This window comes from Poromitra crassiceps, assembly GCF_964638095.1.
Source record: "Poromitra crassiceps genome assembly, chromosome: 3".
Taxonomy (NCBI): domain Eukaryota; kingdom Metazoa; phylum Chordata; class Actinopteri; order Beryciformes; family Melamphaidae; genus Poromitra; species Poromitra crassiceps.
The window spans coordinates 81,574,442-81,586,714 of NC_139625.1; the positions used below are offsets into that span (position 1 = coordinate 81,574,442).

General features: G+C 42.6%; 1 protein-coding gene across 1 annotated transcript in view; it reads right to left on the reverse strand.

Annotated features, from left to right (window-relative positions):
• Positions 1-12,273, reverse strand: part of alk (ALK receptor tyrosine kinase) — a gene marked incomplete at both ends in the record, with an annotated part of 658,401 nt that overhangs the window by 27,192 nt on the left and 618,936 nt on the right. The window contains 3 exons of the mRNA XM_083632425.1: positions 64-128; positions 216-306; positions 2,486-2,672. Of these exons, the coding sequence (XP_083488551.1) occupies positions 64-128; positions 216-306; positions 2,486-2,672 (343 nt within the window). The remainder of the gene's footprint in view (positions 1-63; positions 129-215; positions 307-2,485; positions 2,673-12,273) is intronic.

Below are 12,273 nucleotides of genomic sequence, written 5' to 3' on the forward strand. Positions count from 1 at the left end.
ATATTTTCAAAGTGAAACCCTGTGTTATTTGTACACCATTGGGTGAGACTGGATTGCGCTTACCTAATAATCAGAGCCTCCATGAGGAAGTCCAGTTCATCTTGCTCAGAGCAAACCTCCGGAAGGGTCTATTGTAGATAAATACATGTCAGTGACTGATGCATTTCTCAGTAATGGGGAAATGGAGGGAGATAAAGAGAGAGACTGCGACCTACCTTGACTGCCACTTGCATTGGACTGGGTTCACCCGGTATCCCCACTGCCAGCCCTTCATACACTTCACCGAAAGCACCATGACCCAAACCCCTGGAGACACACACACACACACACACACACACACACACACACACACACACACACACATTTATTATTTATACAATTACATTAATATTTTAGGCATTAATCTGGAACTCCTACCCAGAGTGACTTAAACCAGAGCAATGGTGAAATAAGTCACAGCACCCAGGCAATAGATGTATTAAATATACAGTGCCTATGTGAATGATTAGCAAAGACAGAAGAGCCTGAGAGCAAAATGAGCAAGGGCGCGGGAAGGTAGGTGTGGAGGGTGTGGCAGCACGCTCAGACACAGTAAAAGAAAAAAAGAAAAAACCACATATGATCAATATTCAATATTACATACCAGCCACATAAGGTGCTTATGTGCTAGTGAGAGATATTATGCCTAAAGTCCCACATAATGGGAACGTGAGAAACCGGCCAGGCGAGTCACCCGTCTCCCCTAACCTCATCGAGGTATGTTAGAAATGGCTCCCAAATCGTTGAAAACTTTTTAAGTGAATTGGTCCTCATGAACCTAAGTCTCTCCAGCCATATAACAGAGGTCATGTCCATCAACCACAGTTGGAAAGAGGGTGAAGAAGAGGACTTCCATTCCTTCAGAATTAGTTTTTTGGCAACAGTTGTTCCCTGTGTCCGAGACTGTTGCACAGCTGTAGGAAAGTTCAACGAGGACTCTGAGCAGCCGAAGATGGCGAGTTCTGCCTCCGGTTGAAGGGCTATTTTGTAGGCCTTAGACTCTGTACCAGTCAAAAACATTTGGCCCAGAATCCCGTTAGTGAAGGGCAGAACGAGAAGGCATGAGAGAGGCTATAAATAAATAAATAAATATATATATATATATATATATATATATATATATATATATATATAAATTCTTTTTTTCTCTCTCCCATTTGATCCACCCCCTCTGCCGATCTGGGGAGAGCCGTAGACTACCACATGCTTCCTCCGATACATGTGCAGTCACCAGCCGCTTCTTTTCACCTGACCGGCATGACCTAGTGTGTGGGAGGATCACGCTATTCCCCCCCAAACAGGCGCCCAACCGACCAGAGTAGGCAATAGTGCAGCGACCAGGATTCACACCCCACCGGCTTCCCGCCCGCAGACATTGGTGAGGGAGATGTTGCTGCGCGGCACCTCCTTCAGGTGGTTTAGTTACCTGGTGAGGGAGATGTTGCTGTGTGGCACCTCCTTCAGGTGGTTTAGTTACTTGGTGAGGGAGATGTTGCTGTGCGGCACCTCCTTCAGGTGGTTTAGTTACCTGGTGAGGGAGATGTTGCGGCGCGGCACCTCCTTCAGGTGGTTTAGTTACCTGGTGAGGGAGATGTTGCTGCACGGCACCTCCTTCAGGTCGTCTAGTTACCTGGTGAGGGAGATGTTGCTGCGCGGCACCTCCTTCAGGTCCTTTAGTTACCTGGTGAGGGAGATGTTGCTGCGCGGCACCTCCTTCAGGTCGTCTAGTTACCTGGTGAGGGAGATGTTGCTGCGCGGCACCTCCTTCAGGTTGTCTAGTTACCTGGTGAGGGAGATGTTGCTGCGCGGCACCTCCTTCAGGTCGTCTAGTTACCTGGTGAGGGAGATGTTGCTGCGCGGCACCTCCTTCAGGTCGTCTAGTTACCTGGTGAGGGAGATGTTGCTGCGCGGCACCTCCTTCAGGTTGTCTAGTTACCTGGTGAGGGAGATGTTGCGGCGCGGCACCTCCTTCAGGTCGTTGAGTTACATGGTGAGGGAGATGTTGCTGCGCAGCACCTCCTTCAGGTCGTCCAGTTACCTGGTGAGGGAGATGTTGCTGCGCGGCACCTCCTTCAGGTTGTCTAGTTACCTGGTGAGGGAGATGTTGCTGCGCGGCACCTCCTTCAGGTCGTCTAGTTACCTGGTGAGGGAGATGTTGCTGCGCAGCACCTCCTTCAGGTCGTCCAGTTACCTGGTGAGGGAGATGTTGCTGCGCGGCACCTCCTTCAGGTTGTCTAGTTACCTGGTGAGGGAGATGTTGCGGCGCGGCACCTCCTTCAGGTCGTTGAGTTACATGGTGAGGGAGATGTTGCGGCGCGGCACCTCCTTCAGGTGGTTTAGTTACCTGGTGAGGGAGATGTTGCGACGCGGCACCTCCTTCAGGTCGTCTAGTTACCTGGTGAGGGAGATGTTGCGGCGCGGCACCTCCTTCAGGTGGTTTAGTTACCTGGTGAGGGAGATGTTGCGGCGCGGCACCTCCTTCAGGTCGTTGAGTGAGGCCGTCTTGCCGTTGAAGCAGTAGTTTGGGTTGTAGTCGGTCATGATGGTGGAGGCACGCAGCTTACTCAGCTTGCAGTCTGGACTCTGCAGCTCCAGCTGGATGGACTGCAGCTCTGTGTGTTTGCGTCTGTACACTGGTGAGATAACGGAGGAGGAATACAGAAGAAGATATGCACCATTTACAAACAACAACAACAACAACAACCTTGAACACCACTTGTATAAAATGACTGCTGGTAAGTAAAGCGTATAAAGCATAGTGGAATGCTTTTAAAGTTATTAGTTACATAAAGACCTTTTGCTTTCACAACAGCCATGTTTTCATGGAATAGAAATCCTTTGTCTCTGACATATTGATTGATGAATTGCTGATGGAAGACTTTGGTTTCTCAAATGAATAAATGGCTTTTTGGAAATTGAACATTGAACATATGAATATGTGAATGTGTTTAAGTCACAATCCATCATATACTGTAGACCTACATGCAGACACACAAACACATCACAAAAGCAATGTTTTTCTCTCTCAGCATGAATCAGCGTTATTGGCAGTAGCCATGAATCAGCGTTATTCTGCAGACAGCTGTAGAATCCCCATACTGACTTCACACTGCATACACATGCACATTATGCAGAGGTGCTTACAGTAGACACTGCTGTCTTCTCTCTCTCTCTCTCTCTCTCTCACACACACACACACACACACACACACACACACACACACCAACTGGAGACCGCTAGCAGCCCCAACCTGGGCTGTAAACACATTAGTCACAGGAGGAGTGTGTGTGTGTGTTTGGATGTATGTGGTAATGCGTGCTTGTGTGTGTGCAGGGCCGTAGCCAGGGATTTCGGGCCCCATGAAAGGATATCACATCGGGCCCACTGCATGTGTGTGTTTGCAAGTGTGTGTGTGTACAGGCGCGGACTGCATAATCGGGCACGTCGGGCAAATGCCCGGTGGCCTGGCCTGGCCTGGCCTGGCCTGGCCTGCAAAAAAATAAATAATAATAATTGGTGCCCGCAGTCTGGCCACTCACTGAACAGCAGGCCAGGCGCCGCCTACTGGTTTACTAGTGGTTTTATTACTTTATTCAGGGTTAAAGTGGGTGCATCTCATTGTAAAATTGGACTCGGCCCAAATTGGGCTTCAAACGGCCCAAATTGGGCTTCAAACGGCCCAAATCTGGCTTCAAACGGCCCAAATTGGGCTTCAAACGGCCCAAATTTTTCGCCCGCCGCCCTTCGGACGCCGGCACGCGCGTGATAGTCTGAAGCTGGGAAGTAACTGCGATGAACCAGGAAGACCGGGCAAGATACTGGATTCCGTGTCTCTCATTTCCGCATTAACAAGCTTGAAAATGGCATTCGAGAGGTCACAGTGACCTTGACCTTTGACCTTTGATCACCAAAACCTAATCATTTCATCCTGGCGTGCAAGTCGACGTTTGAGCCAAATTGGAAGAAATTACGTCAAGGCGTTCCTGAGATATCGCGTTAACGAACTTGGGAATGGCGTTTGTGAGGTCACAGTGACCTTGAACTTTGACCACCAAAATCTAATCAGTTCATCCGTGAGTCCAAGTCGACGAGGCAAATTTGATGAAATTCCATCAAAATGTTCATCCAATATCGCGTTAACGAACATGGGACGGACGTACGGACAACCCGAATCCATAATGCCTCCGGCCTGGCTATCACCGGCGGAGGAATACAAATCAGGGGACCCCACTTGTGGTCGCAACCCCAAGGTTGGAGAGACAACATTTTTATTTCCACCCCCGAATAATGGATTTAAAAAAAATTACCTTTTAGGCGACCCCATTTAAATTCCAGGTGACCCCCACAGCGACCCCATAACAAAAACACTTCCTCTCTAAATAACCATTAACTTAACCTGAACAACCTAGGCATCTTGTTTTGCATTTTCTCAAATAAAAGCACTCTTAGTTCCGCATATAACGTCCAATGAAATGAATCTTCAACAACACCCAGTTCACAAACAGCCATACTGTATATTTGGGGCTTGTCAACTATAAAGAAAGCAATACATTGTGTTAAAAATAATCTTGCAAAACCCACAGTTATGTCAGAAATGACGAGATGTACCATTTACCACGTACATTTTTGTAAGAAAAGGATTGGGTATAAATCTTAAAAATGGAATTACAGAACTACATTTCCCAGGAGTGTAGTGTTTTTTCTGGTGGGTGACAGTGTACACTAGGCCATGGGCCTCGCTGCTATTAGAGGGTGGGGCTTCCACCCACTTTTTAAAAATGATTAGTTTAGACCCCCTGCTTTATTTTGTTACTACTTTGTCATCTCAGTCACGGTGCGCACATTCTCCCGTCAAGTTTGTCTTTTTATAGATCTAAACTTTCAGGCCCCCGTGTGTGTGCGGTTATAAATGAGAGCCCTGGTGATTCTCAGTTGTATAAATTATTGGAAGATGAATGTATTTATTGGAGAATAGGGGCACTTTGACTACAGTCTTCTGCACTCTTTACTCATTGATTTGATAACATTCAAGAAATTAATTTAACAGAAACTGCAATCGCACGCAAAGAGATCCTCAACGTTTTTATTATGACTCTGAATTAGTCATCAAATCCATTTCCGTAACATACTTGCAGTGTTTTAATGTCTTCAAATTAGGGCCGTCAAAGTTAACGCGATAATAACGCGTTAACGCAAATTCCTTTTAACGCCACTATTTTTCTTAACGCGCCATTAACGCATGCACTTTCTGTGATGTTTGTTTGAGCCTTGGTCCGACCCGTAGTTTGGGAAATCAGGAAGCAGTAACGTTGATAGCAAGCAGAAAGAAACCTCCGTGAGCAGAAAAGGAGGAAGAAAATTGTTATAATGGTAAGTTCAGCTTAAAATTGAGAAGATGTCCCGCATTTTGGGTGAGGGAGAGAAAGAGAGAGAGCGTCTGTTGCAGGGAGAGAGACACACACACACACACACACACACACACACACACACACACACACACACACACAGACGGAGAGCGGGGGGGGGGGGGGGGGGAGAGACTAGAGAGAGAGGCAGACAGTGAGAAAGACGGGAGGGCAATCAGACCAGAGTCAGAGAGACCAACGACATTATTTAATATTCTAGATTTCTTTGTACTTGGACCACCAGAACAAGGACCAAGTACAAAGAAATCTAGAATATTAAATAATGTCATTAAAGAGCTAGGTCTGATTGATCCATGGAGGAATGATAATCCTAAAGGGAAGGATTATACATTCTATTCTAATCCACATCGCAGTTATTCCAGAATTGATTTTTTTTCAGTATCACAACAGCATATATATAAAGTTTTGAATTGTGGCATTGAGACCATAACTATAAGTGACCATGCACCAATAACAATGACTGTAATGATAGATGACGAATCCTTTTTTAAGTATTGGAGGCTTAATGTGTCAATTCTATCCAATGAAACAATAGTAAGGGAGTTAAAACAAAACCTAAAGGAATATTTCCAAATAAATGATAATGGAGAAGTAACACCATCCATTCTATGGGAAGGGGGAAAAGCGGTTATAAGAGGGAAAATAATAGAGATAACATCTAGGTTGAGAAAAACCCGTCTGGAACAGCAAAGATGGTTAGAAAATAAAATTAAAGAACTGGAGCGGGAACATAAAAGAACATCAGATAATTCTATATTTCTTGAATTGAAAAGAACTCGACAGAGACTGGATGAACTTTTAACATATAAAGCAGAAGGAGCTCTACGTTTTACAAATCAAAAGTACTATGAGATGGGCAACAGAGCAAGCCGTTTATTAGCATTTCAGCTTCGAAAGGCCCAAACGAATAGGATAATTCCAAAAATAAGACACCCTAATTCCAAACAAGTCATGACAAAGCCAACAGAGATAGCAGGAGCTTTTGCAGAATATTATAAACATCTATATGATGATTCAGAGTCTGAATCCATAGAGACAAAGGCACAGATATTTCTTAACAGACTAAAACTGCCGACTCTAACAGAACAAGAGGCTTCCATGATGATACAGCCAATTTCAATAAAGGAAATATCTGGTGCTATAAAAATTCTCAAAAATAGTAAGTCTCCTGGTACGGATGGGTTCCCGGGAGAATTCTATAAATGTTTTGCAGAAGAGATTATACCAGTACTATCTAAAGTTTTCAATTATGCTTTATCATCAGGGGACCCACCAAAAACATGGTCAGAAGCCATCATTTCAGTCTTACATAAGGAGGGCAAGGACCCAGTATCTTGTGAAGGATATAGACCTGTTAGTTTGCTCTGCAACGATTTAAAAATACTAACAAACATATTGGCACAGAGAATGCAGAGATGTATAGCTAAGTTGATTAAACCAGATCAGACGGGTTTTATCCCTGCAAGACAGGGTGCAAATAATATTAGGAGAACATTAAATTTGATATCATGTACTAAAAACAGTCGTCGGCCTGCTATGTTGCTCAGCTTAGATGCCCAAAAGGCATTCGACCGGGTGAAATGGAGCTTCTTATACCATACTTTGTCTGTTTTCGGGTTTCACTCAACTTTTATAGACTGGGTAAAAATGGTGTATAAAAATCCAAAATCAAGGATCAGAGTTAATGGTTGTTGCTCAGATTTTTTCTATCTTAGCAGGGGGGTCAGGCAAGGAGATTGCTTGAGTCCATTATTATTCGCCGCGAGCATTGAACCATTAGCTGAATCAATACGACAGAATAAAGATATAAAGGGAATAAAGGATGAAGGGGGGGTGGAACACAAAATATCTTTATTCGCGGACGATATATTAACATATATATGTGAGCCATCCTCCACTATACCAGCCTTGTTGAATAACCTGAAGGAATATGGAGAAATATCTGGATATCTGACCAATGAAGACAAATCTGTAGCGATGATGCTTTCAGGTGAATGTCCAGCAGAACTAAAGAAAAAGGTTAATTTTAAATGGACGAATAAGGGGTTCAGATATCTGGGTATCATTATTACTCCTACCACTTCACAGTTATTTGAAGCTAATTATGGAAAGTTGATAACTGAGATTAAGAAAGACTTTGCTAGATGGGAGATTTTGCCTTTGAATTTGTTGGGAAGAATAGACACAGTAAGAATGAATATTTTACCGAGATTGTTGTTTTTGTTCCAGTCATTGCCTATTGGGGTCACTAATTCTACTTTTAAAATGCTAGACAAAATTATATCTAAATTCTTATGGCAAAATAAAAAAGCTAGAATTAAATATAAGACACTTATTTGCCCGAAGGAGAAGGGAGGTTTGAGTCTTCCAAATTTAAAAAATTATTATTGGGCAGCGCAACTTAGAGCGATATTTTTGTGGATAACTAATGAAACGGATGTTATGTGGGTGGGAATTGAGCAAAACTCATGTCGAAGTATACCCTTGGAATCACTTCCATTCATATCCGAAAGGGAATGGAGGAGACTCAAGGGCGGTAATGAGTGGATTAAAGGAACAATGAAAATATGGTCAGCTGTACGAAAGAAGTTAAAATTGTCAAAATCTATTTCTAGAGCCACTAAAATAGCAAGAAATCATGATTTTTTACCATCTCTTATGGACTCAGGGTTTAAAATATGGGCAAACAAGGGGTTGATATATATTGCACAATTGTTTAATGGACAATTGATGAAGTCATTTGAACAAATTTCAAAAGAATTTAATTTACCAGCCCATGATTTTTACAAATTCTTACAGATAAGACATTACCTTGAGAAACATGAGGAGTGGGAGAATATTTGTAAATCACCTTCCAATCTAGAGGAGCTGATTATGTCATTTACAGAAGGAGAGAAGAAAAGTGGGATTGTATCACAAATCTATAAAGCATTACAACATGAATCCAATGATAACAATATGTATATCAAAGAAAAGTGGGAACTAGAAGCAAATATAATAATTACAGATGAACAATGGGAAGACACATTCGAAGCAGGACATAAACTAACTAACAGCCCAACATGGAAAGAATTTGATTGGAAGGTGAAAATTAGATATTTCAACACTCCTTCTATTATTTCAAAATATAATAATACGTCTGAGTTATGTTGGAGGGGTTGTGGACTGATGGGAGACTTCACACATATTTTTTTTGACTGCCCGAAGTTACTGGAATTCTGGAAGGATGTCCAAAAAGAGATCAAACAGATTCTGGGCTTTGACATTATTTTGGAGCCAGCACTTGTGGTACTGGGCATACCTCCTGACAATGAGATGGATAAAGACTTAATCTATTTATTGAGAATTCTGTTATTAATAGCGAAAAAAATGATAACAGTCTCCTGGTTGAAGCCGCAGCCCCCTGGCATAATACAATGGAGAGAACGAGTAAAGAGTGTCTTTACTATGGAAAAAATAACTGCAAGATTACAGATGAAAGTAGAAAGGTTTGATGTAAGATGGGCTCCAATACTTGCAATGTCTGACCTGTAATTACCTCTTTTTTCTTTTTCTTTTCTTTTTTTTTCTTGTCTTAATTTCTTTTCTGCACATTTTTCTTTTATTTATAAACATATAATGATGATTATGGTTAAATCAGAAAAGGTTTAGACAAATGATGTCAAGGATTACATGTATGCAATTCAAAATGATTGTCTTATTTGTGAAATAAAATAAATAAGTTCAAAAAAAAAAGAGACCAACGGAGAGCGGGAGAGAGAGACCGAGAGAGAAAGCGAGAGGGGGAGAGAGAGCTGGCACACAGCTGCTCCTGGATAGCAGGTTAATTTCACACAGAGCATCCTGAGAGATGTGTATTCACAGTAACTAGTAGCAATAATAACAATATACCAATGGCCAAATACTTACCCATACTAATGATAATAGCTAGGCTACTACCCATATTAATACAACAGTGCATCTTTCTTTGCACAAAGCTCCCATGTTTAAGGTACCTCAGTTTAAGGTACTCAGTTTAACTATGGACAATCAATCATGCGATTAATCGCGATTAAATATTTTAATCGATTGACAGCCCTACTTCAAATATGTGATCTGGAGCACAACCACTACCTCTTGGATGAAATTACAAAATGTACCCATCATTTTTCTCATGCTTGCATAGCCAGATAAAGGTATCAAACCACCTGTGGGTTACCAGAATACAGGAAATGACATCTACTCAATACCTCTGACACCTATGCACTAGCCAATGATCATACCTATCGCTAGCTGTAAAACTTTCATGGTGCAAAGTTAGCAAGTAGGTTTGCTAGCAAGCTAGTGATGTCTTGTTTAATTTGTCCCAGCCTGCCACCAAGTCAAGATGCTCTTTGCATGGCAAGCTCCCTGCTACGACTGTGGAACACGACAAACTAGAGTAGGAAGGTGTGTTGTGTTGTGTTGTGTATGGATGCTGGGTAATGTAGTGTTTGCTTTGAATGGAAGCTAGGTAATGTAGTGTTTGCTTTGAATGGAAGCTAGGTAATGTAGTGTTTGCTTTGAATGGATGCTGGGTAATGTAGAGAGGTAAAATAATCATTTAAGTAAAAAGCAGATACAGGAGTGCTATTGGTGCATAGGTGCTGTAGCATAAGAGGGCGCTCTTTATAGGCAAATCATAGGATAACATGAAGTAGAAACCAAGGAGAGGAGTTGTCACTACTTTTACATGTACATGTTTACATGTACATGTTTTTACATTCAATCATAAGTTCCATCAACTGAAATCTACGGAAATCAAGATGAGGAATGAATGTAATGTTGGACTATAACAGGATGAGAACTGTATGGTTGGTAGTTTGTTCATATCAAGTAATCGGCAATGTACGGAATAGAGAGGAGTGAACCTGCGCCGTGTGGGGATGATGTCGACTCCGGCTCCTTATAGACTACATTTGTAATCCTGTGACAGCAGCAAAACCAATCCACCCCTAAGAATGACAGCTGGAGAGATCTGAACATCTCAAGAGATTAGGAAATGTACACGCACTTTGAATGCTGCGTGAATTCCTTTGAGACATTGAATGTCGAGTCCTTACCTGACAGATGGTTTGTCTTCTGCCATGTGGCATTCTGCTTTTGCTATTGGATGATTTTTGCAGCTGATTCAGAGTGGACAGGTCAGAGACAGTTGATTCAGAGTGGACAGGTCAGAGAGCAGCTGATTCAGAGTGGACAGGTCAGAGACAGTTGATTCAGAGTGGACAGGTCAGAGACCAGCTGATTCAGAGTGGACAGGTCAGAGACCAGCTAATTCAGAGTGGACAGGTCAGAGAGCAGCTGATTCAGAGTGGACAGGTCAGAGAGCAGCTGATTCAGAGTGGACAGGTCAGAGAGCAGCTGATTCAGAGTGGACAGGTCAGAGACCAGCTGATTCAGAGTGGACAGGTCAGAGACCAGCTGATTCAGAGTGGACAGGTCAGAGACCAGCTGATTCAGAGTGGACATGTCAGAGAGCAGCTGATTCAGAGTGGACAGGTCAGAGAACCAGCTGATTCAGAGTGGACAGGTCAGAGACCAGCTGATTCAGAGTGGACAGGTCAGAGAACCAGCTGATTCAGAGTGGACAGGTCAGAGAGCAGCTGATTCAGAGTGGACAGGTCAGAGAGCAGCTGATTCAGAGTGGACAGGTCAGAGACCAGTGTAAAAAAGAAGAAGAAAAAAAAGTGTAAACTCTGCACAGCCATGGCATCATTACATGGACCTGAGTTAGTATCCCGGTTATGAGCCTTATCCCAGTTTTGATCATATTTGGGATATGGCGTTTACAAGTAATATTTTACCTTTTACCCATGGAATACCTGACACACTGGTCTAGAGGTAAAAATGTATATCTTTTATCATGGGGCGGCTATGGCTCAGGAGGTAGAGCAGGTCGATCGGAAGATTGGCGGTTCGATCCCCGGCTCCTCCAGTCTGCATGTCGAAGTGTCCTTGGGCAAGACACTGAACCCCAAATTGCTCCCGATGGCTGTGCCAGCACCCTGCGTGGCAGCTTGTGGCCTTCGGTGTGTGGATGGGTGAATGTAGGCACATTGTAAAGCACTTTGGATAAAAGCGCCATATAAATGCAGTCCATTTACCATCATGTATGGACTCCGTTCCTTGATTATATGGGACCGAGGTTATCCACTATATTCTGGAAGGCACTTCTTAGACCAAGGAGAGATGGCTGAATGGTGAAGGGAGGCTCTGTTGTCTGTATTTTATTTTATTATTATGTTATAATTTGTACTATTGGTAATATTGTCATTACTACAGTACTTCTGATATCCCACCATGCTTGTGATCTAAAACTGTGCTGTGTGTGTGCAAATTTGAAAAGACTGTGCTAAGGGAGGGAAGGCGTATTTTTTTTGTATATTTGAATAAGATGATGAATGTATAATTGATGAAAATAAAGATATGAAAGAGAAATCTGGTTATTCATATCCCTACATACATGATATATACTACTATCCCGGTTACTGATTACTGCATGCTATTTGCACAGGTGCCTGTGATGTTTACAACACAAACCGACAATTTTGAAATAGTTAATCTGACTGTTGTTAAGCTTAGATTCATTTGACTGGGGCTATTGATATAGTCGCCGAATAATCAGAGAGATGGAGAAATGGAGCATGATTAAATGACTGACATGCTTCTATTTTACTCACTTGCAAAAGTAAATAATTACATTTTGGTTCCTGTATTGTGGCAAAAGAGAGATGGCAGATAATAATGTACGTTACTTTATGGTGCTTTCATTACATTATTGTGCTTT